This window comes from Heterocephalus glaber, unplaced genomic scaffold (assembly GCF_053883595.1).
Source record: "Heterocephalus glaber isolate CG9 unplaced genomic scaffold, H.glaber_assembly_v1.0 deba00001460, whole genome shotgun sequence".
Classification (NCBI taxonomy): Eukaryota; Metazoa; Chordata; class Mammalia; order Rodentia; family Bathyergidae; genus Heterocephalus; species Heterocephalus glaber.
This window is the reverse complement of record NW_028258307.1, coordinates 2323778-2342722: the sequence shown is the minus strand read 5'-3', so window position 1 is coordinate 2342722 and position 18945 is coordinate 2323778. Positions and strand designations below refer to the sequence as shown.

Here is an 18945-nt window from a genome sequence, read left to right as displayed (position 1 = left end):
GAGATTTAACATCAATCTAATGCTACCATTTATTACAGAGTTCACATTCAAATGCTTCCATGTTCCCAGCCCAGAATCATAAACTGCATTTAGCTGCCACATCCCTTTAGCCTGAAACACTTATGCAGCCTTTCTTGTTGCACATGGGAACCTGTGGGGGTGGTGCAGGACTAGCGGCAGTTTCCTCATGTTAGATTCAGGTTCTGCATCCTCGAAACACCATTCGGTGATGACGTGCTATCAAAGCAGCACATCCACTTTCCTTCCTTGGTACTTTATCATATGACGTTTTTTTTTGGTACCAGGGATCGAACTCGGGACCTTGCACTTGCGAGGCAGGTGGAGGAACCACTGAACTAAATCCCCGGCCCTATCATATCACTTTTTGAGCATACTCAAATCAAGGGAATAAATGCCCTAGATTTGCTCATCACAGATTCATCCATTAAAATCAAGATGTTACCTTTTGCCCAACTCCATGCTTCCTTTTTAAGAAGTCTGTACAAAATAATTTCAAAGCAAGTCTCAAAAATGGTATCATCGGCACTCCCTGCACTTCCACAGTGTTTCCTTCCACCTCTCAGAGGTGGGACAAAGCAGAGCTCCTGACCAGCCTGACCTGCAGCAGCCACGCTGACTCAGATCCTCCACCAGGACAGGAGGGGCAGGGGAATGGGCAGAATGTGATGTTCAAGGTCTGCTTTTTCTAGAAGTCATAATGAAAGGTTTTCATGTATATGCATTGAGAAACATTGGCACTGGAATGATTATCCTGCTGACTGCTTCCAAGGGCTTCTGGAAAGGCCAAGGAAACTTCCTGTCATCAGATTCTCACAAGTTCTGCTTGACTTACCTCCCCATCATGATGCTTCACAACTTGCAGCTCAAAGAACTCTTCCTCCTCTTCCCCAGTCAGGGTAGCATCCCATCCACCAGCTTCTGGGTCATCAAGGTTATCCTGAGAGCTGAAATCATCAGCTGAGAGCAAAGAGGTTCCATTAAATACAAAGATTGTTTCCAATGATAACTCCTACTGGCTTAATTTCAAAGTGCATATTATCAAAATTCTTCGGCTTCAAATATCATTTGCTTTTGCTTTGCAATCTCACATGATACTGATGTTGACCATTTAACAGTTCACAGATCTTAAGAGATACGAAGTGCCTCAAGAAATTTTCTTAGCCAAGCCGTTCCCTTTATGCTATATTTTATATGGAAGGTAAATGAAGCCAAGATACCTAAGTGGTTACCCAGGGTCTGCTCATAAATGTTGATGATGAGATTACAACCCAAGTTCCCCACCTTTTAGTGCACTGAAGAAAGAAGAAATGAGCGAGAGTGATTCCAGTTACCTATTAAGTTCAATAAAAAGATCGACTGGCCATGAGTCAGAAACTCGAAGTCCTAGCTAGCAACTGCACCATGGCCCTGTGGCTATTTGGTCCCAAGCCTGGCCCACCCACCTCCCCATCCATTTTAAGCTTGTCGTAGGCATCACAAATAAGTGGGCATGGGTGGATCAAGACCGTGTGTAGTGCTCAACAAGAGTCCTAATCACCTCTTCAAATAACCAGGTCTTCCTTAGGCTCATTTTGTCCACATTTCTTATGCACCACCCCTTCCCTCACCTATCTAGGAAGCCTAACATAAGAACAGGCCAGAGTCACCCCCATCTCCAAACAAGTAGGACAGAGTCCTCCAACCATATCTAAAAAGCAAAACCTCCCAGCCAGTCAGGCGGCTAGACAGGCAGTGGGAAAGGCCCCAGATTATTCTCTAACTCTGCACTCGTCATGAGCTCAGTGTCATGTGAAGCTAAACCTCACAGCACCACAACTCAGTTCCCAATCAGTGGAAGAAGCCACTGAGAAATCCACACTTGCCTATTTAGGGGCATCCACTGTAATACACAGTCCTTCAGCGGAAGTTTTAGGAACTTCACTGCTGACACTCAATTTACTCTTAAATCCCTAACTACCTTTTCATTTTCTATTTCCCCTCCTACATGGAGAGTACACAGGGGTGTCAAGATAACAAGTTATTTTCCCAAAAATGAGCAGTGCAGGCATGAATGCACAAGGAAGAAAAGTAAGAAATGCATTAAATAAATGCTAAGAAAACATGCTATGTGGTATCACCAGTTATTAGTCCTTCCCAGAGCAGTCTTTCCTAAGGATTAAAGAAGAAAACATTTTATCGTAGAAAATACCTGTACCATCCTCAACTGCAGGGAACAAAGCACGCACACGGCCCTGGGGGATGCAGCAGGGAGCCGGGAGAGAGCCAGGCGATGAGCTATAGACACGAGTTCCAAACCACCCAGGCTCTGTGGTGTGAGAGTTCACGAAGCTGTCCCCTCAGTGTGACAGAGTGCCTAATGACACACTGGGTCACCAAGTGCGACCGGGCCCTGAGCTGTCAGGTGAGCCTCTGAAACCTCCTCTCACTCACCATTCAAGTCAAGGAATATGACAGGAATGTGGGTTTCCATCCCAGGCACTGGGGTCCTGAAACATGAAGGACAGGCAGCTCCTCAGACACAGCAGATCCTCTGCAGCTCCTCCCCAGTTACACCCCGGATGCCCTCAGGGCTGCTACAGCCCCAGTGACAGCCCAGGCACGGTTTCCACTGACTAACAGGAGGTAACCTGAGACAGAACTGTAACTGCTGCCCCATGTGCCCCGACCCTCAAACCTACTCTCAGAGGGCCCACTTACTATTTAGAGTGAAGCCTCTGCCTCAACTCACTTTCTTGGCAAGTGATATACTTCTAGGCACCATATGGTTTAACTTACTATTTCTGATTTCCATGAAGTGGCACAAAACATTTGCTGACAGACAAGTTTAAGCCAGAACTAAAACCAAAAACTGATCGGGATGCACTTCTCTTACAGCCAAACATTCTTGTAAGGGAATAAATGATCTCACTAATTACCATAGGAATTGTTTTTTTTTTCTCGGTACCGGGACCGAACTTGGGTCCTTGCACTTGTGAGGCAGGAGGCAGAACCACTGAGCTACATCCCCGGCCCAGGAACTATTTTTAATACCAAATGCAGTGGTACTAAATATTGATTTCAGTTCTCAGAAAGCTTAATTACTTTGGCCAATAAAAATATTATTTAATAAAACAGTTTTAGGCCATAGTTACTCAACTCGTGAAAATAATTTAACAGTTCCTTAAAATCAAACAACGCCGTCCTTCCATGTTACTATAAATCTTCCATTAACTGCAGCACACAAAAGCTCAAGTGGGAAGCAAGGGCCCCTACGCTGCACATCCTACCATTCTGCAGGGGCGCCAGGGATGCCGCTGCCCGCGGAGGGGACCATCCCAGCATTCCTCTCCTCTGTCAGGGTCAGCCGCATCTCCAGGAGCTGCGCCTCCCGGTCAGCATCGTCCTCCGATTTATCTACAATATCGGAAGTGAGTGTGAGATGCGGAAGCCCCCCTGACCTGCTCAGGACTGGTTCCCTGCTCTCTCTGCTCCCGGCTGGTGACAGGGCCAGCAAGAAAGGCCTGGGGCCAAAGCAGTGGGCATGCAGGCAGCCTGGCCAGAATCAGTGTTCACAACCCTCGCCCAGGCCACATCAGCACCTTCTTCGGGAATCCTGAGGGCAATGTTCGATTTACCCACTATATCCTCTCCCTTTGCTGGGGGCTGGAGGCTGCATGAAAACATTCTGCCAGGGCACCTTTTCTCTGGAAAGGCCTGCCAGGCCCACCACTGACACATCCACCTGGCTCGTGACTTAAATGGCCCCAGATGGGTCAGCTGTGCACTGACTTGGGGAGGATGGAGCTGTGCAACCCGCTCCTCCTACCGGGTTTGCTGACAAGCTTCTGCAGCTGCTGATCCAAGTATTCCTGACGTTTTGTTAGCGCATTTAGCCATTTTCTGCGTAGTCTCTCCAAATCCCGATCCTAGAAGAAAATAAGGGAAACCATATAATGTCAAGATGGTACCTCCGAAACAGATGCTCCATCGTATCTTCTTCTAGCATAATTTAAAACCTAATCATTTCCTTACGAGCACTGCCAGGTGACTCTACCATAATTCAAAGCAGAAACACTCAGAAGTTAAGGCACTACTTTCTAGAGTGGCAATGCTTTTCAAAGAGTGTTCTCAGGTACTCAGCCAATTCTAATGGCTCAGGGGTAGAACTCCAAGCACTCATAATGAAGATCTTCTACCTGTTCTCTTTGCTGGATGGAGCTCACAAGCCATACTCAAAGGTCCTCAGATCTATGTGCCTCAGAACCACCAGAAGAACCCTTCAAAGCTCGTAACTACTGCCTCCTGTGTGACCCACTAGGCTCCTGAAGACAACAACATGTCAATACTTCTCTTCCTTGTTTTTTGTGTATTTTGGGGGACTGGGCATGACAGCAAGAGGACGGGTTATTATCAACAGACTAATAACTCTACCAGTCAACACCTGCAAGCAGGCCAATCTTACCTCATTTCCTTTTGTAATGAGGTTACAAGACTAGGTAGGTCAGTGGAATGCTGCAGATGTCGAGTGTCTGGATTTCACTAGGGCACTTAACCAAATAGCCTATGACATCCTTGTGGACAAGATGGAGGAACGTGTAATGCATCTACTTGAGTGAAATCACAGAGGACTCAAATACCACATCCAGAGAGCAGTGATTAATGGAATAATGTCAGCTTGAACGGAGTCTCTACTGTTGTGCCATAGGACTCTGCATTTAACCCCATCTGATACAATGTCTTTATCAGTGACTTATAGGAAGGCAGACACTTCTATCAAATTACAGTGATGCAAAACCAGGAGCATGACTACACTGGATGACATAATCAGGCTCCAAAGAGCTTAGACAGTCTTAAATGATGACTAACAAGCTGAAACTTCAAACATAAACAAAATCTGGCAGATTAGGGAAAAAAAAGAAAGAGAAAAAGTAAAACCCACAAAAGTCCTGGATAACTCCAGAAAATGGGTGTTTGGGGGGGGAAATGGCTTCACATATGGAAAGCACCTATGGTTTGATCCATGCTCAGGGTGAGGTAGCTGAACCCGGGCCTGGATGAGCAACTCCTCTCAAGGATGAGCAGCTGGGGAACAGTAGGGAGCCCGGGTGAAAAGGACAGCTATCATGGGGACGTCCTACCCCTAACACACCTTCCTTCACGGCCTGTGAAACAATACACCATGTTCTCTATTCTGTTTTACTTTAAGAAAAAGCAGTATTTGAATCAAAATTGCTTAATTATTAAGTAGCAGTACAGCAAGTTCCTGGAATGTGTAATTATGTACTTTAATCAAGTTGATTTGATGAGATTAACAGGTGCTCAATTACCTGGTAGCTGTCCATGTCCTCTTCCTCCTAAAAGAAAGATTACATCATGTAGAACCAAAACAATTATTTATCCAATAATCAGGCCATGCTATACAATCTGAATCCTTCCTCCAGAGTTTAAATGCCTAATTTAATTAAGATATTATGTCCCCTCCCACTTTCCCTCCCACCACGCCAGCCCGCACTCTTGAGCTTTCCCATTGCCAGGAAGTTGAGTAAAACTCTGAGCTTCTCAGAGGAAAGTGAAGAGCACTGTCTGACCTTTTCTGGAGCCAGTACAATGATCTCCCTGCTGGGCTTATAGTCCCACTCACCAGGGGAAATCAGACACCTGCTGGCAAACAGTCTTTACAAGCCAGTGGGGGGTTTCTGCAGAGGGGTGGGTGGTTCAGGAAGTAATCACTCTTAGACACGGGGGAGTTTGTGGAGGCTGAGAAGCTTTAACCCTCTGCTTGCCACACACAACGCAAAGCCAGTACCAGTCTGGTGCAGTGATTCCACACAAATGTACTGCACTAAAAATGACATCCGAGGCAAATACAGAAATACGGAACTGTTCCCAGAAAGCAGTGTTCTGACAGGTCCCAAAGGACTCTCTAGTCTGGCTTCGTCTTTCAACAAGCACAGAAGAGCCCTAGAAACTTACGTGGAAGCTCTCGTGTGTCTTGGGGGACCTGAGGGGCCTCACTTTCACACATCCAATGCCAACAGACAGTATGCATTCTTCAATTAGTGGTAAAGTCCCCGATTCTTGTACAGACTTCACTTCCACTTGGATTCGCCGGGACTGCCCCTGGACCAAGAGTCCTAGAATCAGTGTCTTGATTCTAAAAATTTGGTTTAGAGAGACCCCTACAGGTTCATATTGAGAAAAACATCTATTTTAGAAATGTTAAATACTAAATATAAATTCAAAAGTAGTCAGGAAAACTAGTTATTTTCCTTATAAACAAACAGAAAAACACAGAATAAAGGGTTTATATATTTCTTCACTGAAAACAAATATTAAAAGAAAACATTCTAACAGGAAATGCAAACAGCTGTGTAATGAAAAATGTTCGATTTACTGATAATCAAATACATACAAATTAAACTAAGCATGATATATCTTTATTTTCATTTGCTAAGCTAGCAATTATATCTGAAAAGGGAAATTTCCAGTATTATCCAAGCATTATGAAACAGGCAATTGCATACACTGTACAGCAGGAATTTTTAATTGGTGTATGCTCTCTACAGGGCAATATAACTTAAAAATATAAGTACCCTTTGTCTCAGTAATTCAGCTGTCTAGGGATATAGTTTATTTAAAAGTAAATAAAACATACGCATGTAAAGAATCTAAAAGCACTGTGAATAACAAAAAATTAGATACAAATGTTTAATATTGATAACTGTTTAAATAAATTGTGTCGTATATAATGAAACATTATGTGGTTATTAAAATATTCTGTAGAGAAACATATATAACATTTAATTGAAGAGCAGATTTCCAGAGTCAGTATAGTGTGATCTACTTTTAAAAAATAACCAATCCAAGTTAGAAATAAAAGCTAATGCTATTTTGGATTAAAAATAATTTTAAACTGCAAAATGAACTGACCAGAAAAAAGCTGTTTCTGCTTAAGCATGTTTTCCTAATCAATCCTGTGTAACTGTATGTACAATAAAGGAACATTATAAATAAGAATTTCCAGTATTCCTAAATTACTGGCCTCAAACTTGTTTTATAAATTTTAGGAAGAGAAAACATCATTTAAAAAATGGAATTTGCATGTTCAACTTCAAGCCAATTACTCTTCCTTCTTCCAGCAGAGTTTAGCTCCCAAAGAGGCCTACATGACCAGGAAAATCTACTTAGGCAGCACTGAGTGCTATCAAGCCGCATTTCAATGGATGGGACACAGATGTCTTTTTATTTAATATTTCCCAAGGACCAGGCATCAGAGACTTTGTGAAAAAAGCCCCTCAGAAACTATTTTAATGGTCTAAAACAATTTTATTTCAATTGGCTACCTTTCTTTATTTTGCTTAAGCCAGAAGGTGACTTATTGTGAACGTGTGAAGGGTAAAATATGCAGTGAGGTTTGGGATATGGAGAGGGACAAAAAGGAAAGCAAGGGTTGGCAGTGGATTTCTGTTCCATAGAAAAGCTCTGAAAAGTCTACTTCAACTATTGCACTGAACTTCATGCGACTGCTGATATTTTACCATTTGCTGCCTACAACAGTTCCACATGATTAAGCCTAATGAGCTGTCCTCTACCACTTCTATGTTCAACAACAAAACATCCCAATTTTCAAACGCTAGACTCAGGTGAGCCTAGCATTCAAGGCCCTCTCAACTCACTGCCACACAAGCTTCTTTGACAGTGTTTTCCTGCTTCCCAGCTCCTTCTACATGATTCTATACCCAATTCCAGCTGCAGGCTCTTTATCCTTGCTGTCTGTTATGGTTTGTGTTTAGATGTCTCCCCGGCCCCCCACCCTCAAAGCCTCATGCAGATGAGGTGGGACTTTCTTTTTCAGAGGTAGTTGAATCTGGAAAGTGTGATGCTGGGATTAAGGGCGTGAGATTACTAAACCACTACATGTGAGTGATAGGTTTGGGATCACCCTAATCCCCGTGGTCTTGATGGGATAAAAGAGGCAGAAAGACACAGTGAAGGGCTCCCTTGTTGCCTTTGCTACCTTGTGCGCCATGTTGTTTCTCCTCTGTGATGCCTTTGGCCATTCCTGGCTTGGAGCCAGCCAACTGTGGACTGAAACCCCTACAAACTGTAAGCCAAATAAACCTTTCCCCTCTAACTTTGAGTGTCAGGTATTTTGTCGGCAATGAGAAAAAAGTAACACACCATCTGTATAGGAAAAACCTGTCCAAACCTTGCATAATTTCTTTCCAGCATCCTGATAAAGATACACATCCTTCAAAACAGCTTTTCCTGACAAACCCAAGAATTTAATGTAAGAATAGACTTGGCCAGTCTTACATAGATTTCATTACATCAACACTTCTGTTTAAAAAAGAATCCAATAGTAAGGGGTAGGGGAGTAACTCAGTGATACAGCACTAGGCTGGCATGTGTGAAGCACTGGGTTCAATACCAAGGATAGTCAAAAAAAAAAAAAATTCAAATATTAAGCCTTCGGGTGCCGAAGATTTTAATATGAACACTGGCAATCTCGTTACCTGCCGGAGTTGGAAGATGCCTCCTGTTGGGACGTCCTTTGCAGGAATTACTTCTACAGGGCAGTATTCACCATTCTCATTCTGTTCCAAGATCTGAGCCCAGAATTCTAACTTCCTAGTAACTTCACTCCACCTAGGAAACAGTTGTAGTGCTTGGAAAATCATACATTTCTATTTCAATACAGGCATCTTAGGGTCCTGCATATGAAACTTGGCAATGAAAATGACCTCCGAACAGAGTAACTCAGAGAATGGGCTGTAATTCAATGCACATACTGGCAAATATAATGAAAAGCACAGTTAGACTAACAGTATCAGAACTAGAGATGGCTTCTTTTCTTTTGTTCAGGAAGATATGGCAATGATAAATCTATTTAAGAGTGGTTACTCAAAAACTGAACATTCTAGTCAGATGTACAGAATGGAGTGCAGGGATTATCTTCCTGCAGACAGAGAAAAGGGGAGCCACACACTTTAGCGATTTGACAAACATCATCTCTCAGGTCAGTGAGAGAATCCAGATAAAAATCTCACCTCCTAATTTAGGATTTGCTAAAACTTTCTAAATGCAGAAAAAGAAAATCTGGTCCTTGTCTATAATTAGATGAAAGTAAAAACATCTTCTATTTCAGTAATTCCCTTTTAAGTCAACAAACCAGCTTGCCTCCTTCCATCACTGACACCGCACATGAAGAACTGCAAGCTACAAGATGAGTGAATATAAATGCTACCGAGGTCTTCATCCACCTTTCTCCTCCCTCTGCCCTCACCTTTTCTTTGGCCATACTGGGATTATACCCAGGGCCTTCACACTGAGATTCATCACTACCCCTCTTTAATTTGTTTTTATTTTTGAGACAGTGTTTTGTTCAACTGCCCAGGCTCAGCTCAAATTTGTGATCTTCCTTCCTCAGCCTCCCAGAGTGCTGGGATAACAGGCATGCACCTCAGTGCCTGGCCTGTTTCTTCTTAAACAGCTACACACTTCACTTTCTTCCAACACTTTCAAAGTTCACTCTCCTAAGGAAGTTCAAGTATGAGATTAATACCCTGGAGACACCATTTATTACTGAGACCTGGTATTGCTCAGGAAATAGTAACCTTTACTTTAAAAATGGCAGTAGGGAGCACAGAGGAGGTAGCTTCTGGGCCGCCATAGCATTGCTCTTAGCACAGAGGAGGTGAGCCGCATGGACACCAGCACCCCACCCCCACCCCAGTCAAAATGAGAAGACACATAAGTCTCAAAACCAGACTTCCAGATCACCTAAAACAACCCCAAAGGGAAATGAGATGGAACACTCTGATACTCAACCACCTGGACTCCCTGAACTGGCAACAAAAGAGGATCTGGAAAAAATGAAATCAGAAATAATTTCTCAGACAACAGCAGAGATTGTGCCCATAGTGCAAGACATGATTACTAAATCTAGAGATGAGCCCAGGAACACAATGGAATCTCAACATAGGAAACAAATGGAATCCATAAAACAGATGCAAATAGATTTCCAGGACATGAAAAACTCCATTGAAAGTCTACAAAGCAGAATGAGCCAATATGAGGACAGAATTTCAGATATAGAAGATTGCAACTAGTGACCAGGAAAAGAAAAATTGCTTTAACACCGTAAGGGGCCATGAGAAATCAATCCAGCAGCTGCTAGATGATGCAAAGAAGAATAACATAAGACTGATTGGGCCCAATGAAGAAACAGGAGCGAGTGCAGATGACATAAAAAAACTGTTCACAGAAGTGATGGCAGAAAACTTCCCAAGCAGGGGAAAAGAACTTGACGTACAGATAATTGAGGCATATAGGACTCCAAATAGCCTTGATCAAAAAAAAATCTACACATAGGCATATCCTTGTTAAGATTCCAGAAACCCAACAGAAGAACAAAGTTCTACAAGCAGTTAGAGAAAAGAAACAAATCACATACAAAGGAAAGCCCATCAGAATCACAGCAGACTTCTCAATCCAAACCCTCAAGGCAAGAAGAACTTGGAGTGACATACTTCAAGCCCTAAAGGAAAACAGCCTCCAACCCAGATTGATGTACCCTGCAGAACTATCTTTCAAAATGGATGGAGAAATAAGATACTTTCATGACAAAGAGTACCTTAGGAACTTCATGAATACCAAACCAGCACTCCCAAAACTTTTAGACAATATCCTACAAAAAGACGAGGATCACAACCCCAGGAAACCCAGCAGAATGAATCCATCGGGCACAACAAGAAATTAAATGCAAAGGGGGAGAATCCAACAAAAAGAAAAAGTCATGACAATGATAAGTCAATATGTATCAGTTATAACCATCAATGTTAATGGTCTCAATGCACCAATCAAAAGAAACAGAATGGCAGAATGGGTCAAGAAGCAAAATCCAACAATATGCTGCATAACAGAAACACACTTAATTTAAAAAGAAACTCATAGAGTGAAAGTTAAAGGGTGGAAGACAATACTTGATGTGACAGGAACCGAAAAAAAGCAGGAGTAGCTATCCTCCTTGCAGATCAAGTGGATTTCAACGCTGATTAAGAGAGACAAAGAAGAACACTACATCCTGGTAAAGGGAACAATCCAAGAGGAAGAAATGACAATCGTAAATATCTATAAAACAAACACTAGTGCGCCCAACTATATAAAACAATATAAAACAAATACTAACGGACATGAAAAATCATATAAGCACTAATACAATAGGAGTGGGGTAACTCAATACCCCACTGTCACAAATAGATCAACTAGACAAAAAAAAGCAACGAAATACTAGAACTCAATCAAACTCTTGAACAAATGAACTTAACAGATGTTTACAGTGTTTCACACAAAGTTAGAATACACATTCTTTTCAACTGCACACGAGTTGTTCTCCAAAATAGACCACATACTCACTCATACAACATATTTAAGTAAGTGCAAAGAAACTGAAGCATCCCCTATATATTATCGGACCATAGTGCAATGAAATTTCAGATGAATAGCAAAAGAAACCACAAAAATTTCATAAACACAAGGAAACTGAATGGCACACTTCTGAATAACCAATGGGTCACAGAGGAAATTAAAGAAGAAATCAGACAGGTCCTTCAATTAAATGACAATGACAATACAACATATCGGAATCTATGGGACATGATGAAAGCAGTCTTATGAGGGAAATTCATAGCAGTGAATACTCATACTAGGAAAACAGAGTGAGCCCAATTAAACAACCTGATGCTGAACCTCAAGCTTCCAGAAAAAGAAGAGCAGGAAATGGAAAGACATCCCCTGCTCCTGGATAGGAAAGATCAACATAGTGAAAATGGCCATACTTCCAAAATTGCTACATAGATTCAATGCAATCTCAATTGAAAGTCCACCAGCATACTTCACGGACCTTGAGAAAACAATCCAAAAATTCATTTGGAACAAGAAGAGACCCAGAATAGCAAAACCAATTCTAGGTAACAGAGACATGGCAAGGGGGTACTACAACCCCCAACTTGAAACTATACTACAAAGCTACTGTGATAAAAACAACACAGTAATGGCAAAGAAACAGACCTGAGGACCAGTGGAACAGATTAGAAGATGCAGAAACAACTCCAGACACACTCAGGCACCTCATCTTTGACAAAAGAGCCAAGCACCCTCGCTGGAGGAAAGATAGCCTCTTTAATAAATGGTGCTGGAAAAATTGGGTTTCAACTTGCCAAAGATTAAAACTAGACCTCTCACCAGGCACTAAACTAAAATCTAAATGGATTAAAGATCTAAATATTAAAACAGAAAAGCTGAATAGGCGGGAACAGAGGTTAGGTAGAACTCTTGAACACATTGGTGTAGGAAAAGATTTTATGAACAAAATCTCAGTGGCCCATGAACTAGCACAATCAATCAACAAGTGGGATCTCTTTTTGTTACAAAGCTTCTGCCCTGCAAGAGAAACCACCAACAGAGCTAAAGAGACAACCTACAATGTGGGAAAAAATTTTTACCTGCTGTTCCTCAAAGGTCTACTACCTAGAATCTGTAAAGAACTTAAAAAAATCAGACCTCCCAAATTTGAAGACCCAATCCAAAAATGGGCATCTGAAATGAACAGACATTTCTCAAAGAAGTAGAAATAGCAAATAAACATACGAAAAAATGTTCAACATCACTGGTCATTCAAGAGATGCAAATGAAAGTAAGGCTGAGATTCCACCTCACTCTAGAAAGAATGGCTGCTATCATGAAATCAACCAATAATAAATGCTGGCAGGGCTGTGGGGAAAGAGGAACCCTGCTCCACTGCTGATGGGAGTGCAGACTGGTGCAACCACTGTGGAAATCAGTATGGAGATACCTCAAAGAACTAGGACTGGAAGTCCCATTTGACCCAGCTATTCCCTTGCTGGGTATCTTCCCCAAAGAATTAAAAGAATCATACCACAGTGACATATGTGCACCCATGTTCATTGCAGCAGTTTGTAATAGCTAAAGCTTGGAAACAACCCAAGTGCCCTTCAACTGGAGACTGGAAAAAGAAGATGTGGGGTTTTTTAAATAAAATGGAGTACTACTTAGCCATAAAAAATGAGAAATTAGAGACATTTATAGCTAAATGGCTGCTCATTAAGGCGATACTCTTAACTGAAATAAATAGGATACACATGTGTAAATACCGAATAGTTTCTCTAGTGTGAGAAACTAAAAGTGTAAATAAGGACTAAAAGGTATAATAGATAATGTGAAATAGGAAGGGGCAAAGGGGAAGAGCAAGTGGGAGGGGTAGGGGAAAGGAAAGAAGGGAATGGAATTAATATGAGAAAATGAAGAAATGGAAACAAAGTCTTGGTAAATAGGGAGGGACGGAGGGGTTGGAGGGCAGGGGAAGGGGGAAAAATAAGAACCAAGAGAGATTATATAAAGGTGCATATTTCCAAGGATGAATGTCATTATATTGTATACCTAAAATATTCCAATAAAATAAAAAAATTTTTTAAATGGCAGTAGGCGCCTGCTGCGCAAGCGGGAAGGACCCGAGGAGTTTGATCCCCAGTACCAAAAAAAAAAAAAAATGGCAGTAGGAATGTGTAGTGAGTTTTTAAAAATTATAAATGTAATCCAATGGGTATCTAAAACTCACCTGTCCCGCAGACTCCGTGTTTTTGCTTGGATGATTCCCAAATCCCACAGGGCTGGGTTTTTCCGAGGATCATTTATCTTATGCCCATATACTTCAACTGCCAAGGCCCCTTCCGAAAGGTGCTCAATAAAGTCTTCAGTGATGTTAGCAGAAAACTCCTGAAAACACAACAGTTTATTACAAAATAGCAAACACTTTCTGGTAATCGTATGATTACTTACACCCAACATCAAGTGCTTAATTCTGTCAGGGAGGAGAGAAACAGAGAACAGAATGCTTCTGATACAGAACAGAGCTATCATCCAAAACCCATAAGGAATGCTCAGGTGGCCTAAGGTTCTTGCCTTTAAAGATACTGCGGTGCTTCAGTTCACAAACTTAGTTCTTTCCACAATTCTGGTTGCAAACTAAATTGGATAAAAACCAAAGTAAATTTGCCCATAAGGTCAACATTGAACCTAACCATTGAATTTGATTCAGTTCTCATCCAATTGAGTTTGCCGCCAGAATCCCGGAAAGAATTAAGTTTGTGAAACGAGGTACCACTTGTAACTCTACCAACTTTAAACTTTTCACTTTGAAAGTGTACTATGTAAGACCAGCATTATAGTCTATTTTGCTGGCAACATTTTGGGAGCTCTTTTCAAAAGTATAACTTCATTAAGTATTACTATAATAACATATGTCTTGTACATGTAATAAGGTAATAGTATGTTGCAGAAATGATTATTTTTAAGAAGTTAACTATCTCTCATAATAGGAAAGGAGATAGCATTAGTGCAAAAAATCACCTAAAAAAAATTTCTTCCAATCTGTCTATCCTTATAAGACAGTATCTTGCAATTAGGATTGTTTTACTAATGAAATCATGGAATTTCCCATCTCTAATGGTATCTCCCTCCACCCTCTCTGTCCATCTTCAATGCACTAAAAATATTTCTCTGTTTTAAACAAATGAGAAAGAAATCTCACTTTTAAAAACATAATGAGATGGATCAAGTGTGGTAGAGCAGCAAAAAAGATTCTGGAACCTACCAGTGCAGGCCCTGTTGGTTACTAGGTACAGGGAAAGTTGACGGTAACTAAGCAAACTGCCCTCAATGAATGGCTCCTTCAGCTGACAAAAGCACCATCATTAAATATAATGGGTAAGGACCAAAGGAAACAATAACAAAGTGCTGGACAAAGCGATTTCTTATCTTTTCCCTTAATTTTAATTTTCCCTTTTTTTTGTTTTGTACCGGGGATCGAACTCGGGTCCTTACACTTGCGCAGCAGGCGGCGAAACCACTGAGCTAAATCCCCAGCCCTCCCTTACTTTTAACACAAAAGTTACCTTTGATTATGGGTGAATTAAATTCACTGACACTTTAGTTTTTTACTCCATTTTCACCCTAAGAAGCTCTGCTCCAGACATTCACTGGCACAATTATTCAAAGAAATGTTATTTTTTGTTTCATTTACACATGAGAAGTTTAAACGTTGACCTGGACTAGAAAACAAACTCACACTGCAGTGATCAAAGACCACCATGCAGTGCGGTTCCTTGCTGATGGGCGAGGAAGAAGAGGTGTCCACTTCCGGGGCCACAATCACTGGCTCCTGATGATCCCAGAAGCTGTATTTGCAGAACACAAAGTGGGACAGATGCTGGGGCAGCCCTGTGGCTTGGAGTATTTTAACCTGAAAGGAAAAGAAGGCTCTGTGTTTTCATTTGAAAGTTCCAAGGAGTCCTTTGCATCAGAGACAGGGCTTCCTGTCCTGACTACAGCACTAAGTGTTGGTTTATGGTGGCCACATCCCATTCACTGTAGGACTGTATTCCTGCCTCTGAAATGATGACCAGGACTCTGCTATTGAGAGAGAGGCCTGATACAGGGTGACAATGACTTGATAATGAAGGTGGTGGTGCAAAACACTTAGAGGCTGAGAAAGGGCATTTAAATTCTAGTTTCTTCTAACATAATAAGGATATCATCATCACCATTTCAGAAGAATGACATTCTTAAATATCAACATCATTCAATGGTACGAATTTGGCTAACATGAATAAATCCTAAGAGCAAAATTATTAAGTATAATAAAAGAACAAAATCAGTGTATGTGCCATAAAGCAACAAATATTCAGGAAAGGCCAAAGCATTTATTCAGTATTTTAAAGTAGGAAGAGGAGCTGGGTATGGTGGTGCACACCTGTAAATGCTGGCACATAGGAGGCTGAGGATTGCAACTTCCTGGCCAGTCAGGGATACAGTGATATCCTTTCTCAGACAGAAAAAAAAAAGGAGCATAAGGAGGAAAGAGGTTCTCAGGTAGAAACTGTTGCATGCTGCAGCATTTTTTGAAGAACCTTGAAGGCACTGAAAATGTGCAAATGGAAGATCTGGAGGGGAGAATGGAGGGAAGTTGTTATGTTTTAGCTCCTACTATGCCACAGACTGAGACTACTGAAACTCTGAGCCAAAGTAAACTGCTCATCCTTTTAAGCTGAAGGTGTCAGGTATTTTGTCCCAGCAACAAAGGAAGCAGCTAAGACAGAAGTGAAGGTGGCAAAGTTTACCATTCTCTGCACCAACATTTACTCAATGCCTTCCTTATGCAGACTGAGTGGGGAAAGGTATCAGAGGAAGCATGCTCTGGGCTGGAGGACCGGAGAGTTCTGCGATAACAAAGTACAGTGAGAAACGAGTACCTCATCAGACTCAAATGCCCCCAGAAAAACACCTGTAATATATTTTAAAGTAACCAAATATTAAGATTTCTTTTGGTGGCAGCATTGAGCTGGTTTTATTTTATCTTTTATTGTTGTTGTTTGTTGCACTGGGGATTGAACCAGGGCTTTGCACTGAGGTACATCCCCAAGGCTTCTTTTTAATTTTTGTTTTCATTCTGATACAGCTTCTCATCAAGTTGCCCAGGCTGGGCTCAAACTTATGATCGATCCCCCTGCCTCAGCTTCCCAAGTAGCTGAGATCACAGGCATGTTCCACCATGCTCAGCTTTGGGCCAATTTTTAATTTCTAGTTTCTGTGGTAAGTTACAATAGTCTAAAACTCCTCCAACTGTGAAGGAAACTAAACCCCAAAGTTAATTAAGCTAAACTAAATTCTGATCTTATAACTGACTCAGCTAATTTTCATGATTTAGCATGAGTCCTAATACATATATTCTCCACTGGTCACTGGTCAAGATATTCTCCACTGGTTGCTTATTGTATGATTCACTCCACATCTAGTAAATAAATTTAATGAAAATAAAGTTGAATATGTGGCATTAGTTCACACTCACCCACCACAAATATAGCCTTAACATTTCAGGAAGTATTAATAAGGACACAGAAATCACACCAAGCAGATTTCCTCTACACCAGGCACAAAATGGGTCACCTACACAGAGGAGCTCTGCACAACTCATTTTTCCTGTGATGCCAGCAAGTCTGAAACATCTGGAGAGCACCTCCCTGACAGGCTATGAAAGCCACTGGCTGACACATTTTATTCCTCCAAAGCAAAGTGAATAGTCAATATTCTGCAATTAACTGTCCATGAAATGTTTAAAAAGCCATCATTTTTTTTTTTTTTTGGTACCAGAGATTGAACTCGGGTCCTTGCGCTTGCAAGGCAAGCGATGGAAACACTGATCTAAATCCCTGGCCCAAAGCCATCATTTTTGGGTGGATCTTCCAATGCTGAACCAACACTGCCATCCCTATAATAAAACCACTTTCTACACACTGCCAGATCTGACTTCTAATAGTTTGTTTTGTTAAACAAATTTCTATCTATTTTCATACTTTTTTTTCTTCTATTATCTTTAACCAGTTTTAGGATTAGCACAATGTTGATTTCCTAAAATGTGGGGAGAAGCATTCCTTTTTTCTGTTTTAAATGTTTGATATCATTTATCAGTTAAAATGTATATGAGCCTGCTGTTGTCATATAGGTAGGTTTTCAAGCTAGGAATACACCTTCTTTAATGGCTGCTATTCAAATTTTATATTTTCTTCAGAGTTAGTTTCATTAATTTGTCTTCCAAGGTACTTCTTAGAAGTTGTCAAATTTATTTCAAAACAGATTTTTGTAATATGCTTTCTATATACTTTTAAATTCTATAAAATCTGTGGTAATGTCTCCTAGATCTTGATACTATAATTTAAAAAATGTATAATTGATACTGTGTAATAGGAAGAAAAGGTCTAAAGGAACAGGGGAAGTGGGAGGGGTAGGGGAAAGGAAAGAAGAGAAAAGAAAAAATATGAGAAAAGGAAAAAAGTGGAAACAAAGTTTTTGCAAATAGGGAAAGGTGGAGGAGGTGAAGGGAGGGCAGGGGAAGGGGAAAAAAATAAGAACGAAGATACATCATGTACAGATACAAGATCCCAATGATGAAGGTAACTGTATTTTATACTTAAAATGTACCAATAAACTTAATGGGGGGAAAAAGCCATCATTTTTCACTTTAAAATTTTTATTATAGCCTTTGAGGGGAGACAATGTGGTATGTGGGAAGATTACAAGATTTCTGTGTTACATGGATCTAAACAAAAATATCTGGCACTTCTTAGCTTGTGCGCTGGTACAGATAACTGAAATTCTTGGTTTTCTTGGCTTAGCTTTCTCCTGGGAGAAATGGGAATATGAATAGCTACCCTACTACACTGGGTAAATCTGACCACACCAATGAAAAGAAAGAAAATGAGTGAAAGCAGGACCAGGAATTGAGTCGATATTCAATACATGTCCTTTTGTGACTGAATTAGATCTGGAAGCCATTTTTTCCTATAGAAATTAATCTTAATTTTAAAGCTGAAATAAATAAGAAATAAGAATACCAAAAAGGAAGAATATTTAGGTTTTCAGAGTATGGGTTGTTTAGGTTTTTCTTTCTCATTTCTGTGTACAGAATGGAAACCACCACAAGGTGCCAGAGTACCACAGACTCCAACTTGCAGCTGTTTAACAGGAGACAAGTGCTGGGAGCAGGCGTGAGCTATCTGGGACTTGGAAATGTACTGATTTTACTCAATGTCAGTGAAAATACTAATACGTGCATAGTTTTATATGGAAAAATAAATCCAGGCTTCTTTTACTGGTCAGTGACTCATCACCCATGATAATCTCAACTGTCTCCCGGTTGGTTTCCCTCATTGTTCTACCAATACTTTGTTACTGTCATAGTTTGTTTACCCTTGTCCTTTTTACACAAAAGGCTGTTACATGGGAGAGCACAGTGTCTAAAAATTGCTTCCCCTTGAAAGCAATCGGCTCCTCGCAGAAGTGGCTGACTCTGGGTCTGGCACAGGAAAT

At 41.0% G+C, this 18945-nt stretch overlaps 1 protein-coding gene across 4 annotated transcripts in view; it reads right to left on the bottom strand.

Moving 5' to 3' along the window:
- Kif13b (kinesin family member 13B) overlaps positions 1-18945 on the bottom strand; it is a 157679-nt gene that overhangs the window by 43982 nt on the left and 94752 nt on the right. For all 4 annotated transcript variants that reach the window (XM_013073408.3, XM_087216704.1, XM_087216706.1 and 1 more), the window contains 9 exons: positions 15149-15322; positions 13640-13797; positions 8517-8649; positions 5974-6120; positions 5328-5354; positions 3827-3926; positions 3288-3414; positions 2452-2507; positions 854-978 (listed from right to left, as the gene is read on the bottom strand). In XM_013073408.3, coding sequence (XP_012928862.2) covers positions 854-978; positions 2452-2507; positions 3288-3414; positions 3827-3926; positions 5328-5354; positions 5974-6120; positions 8517-8649; positions 13640-13797; positions 15149-15322 — 1047 coding nt within the window. The remainder of the gene's footprint in view (positions 1-853; positions 979-2451; positions 2508-3287; positions 3415-3826; positions 3927-5327; positions 5355-5973; positions 6121-8516; positions 8650-13639; positions 13798-15148; positions 15323-18945) is intronic.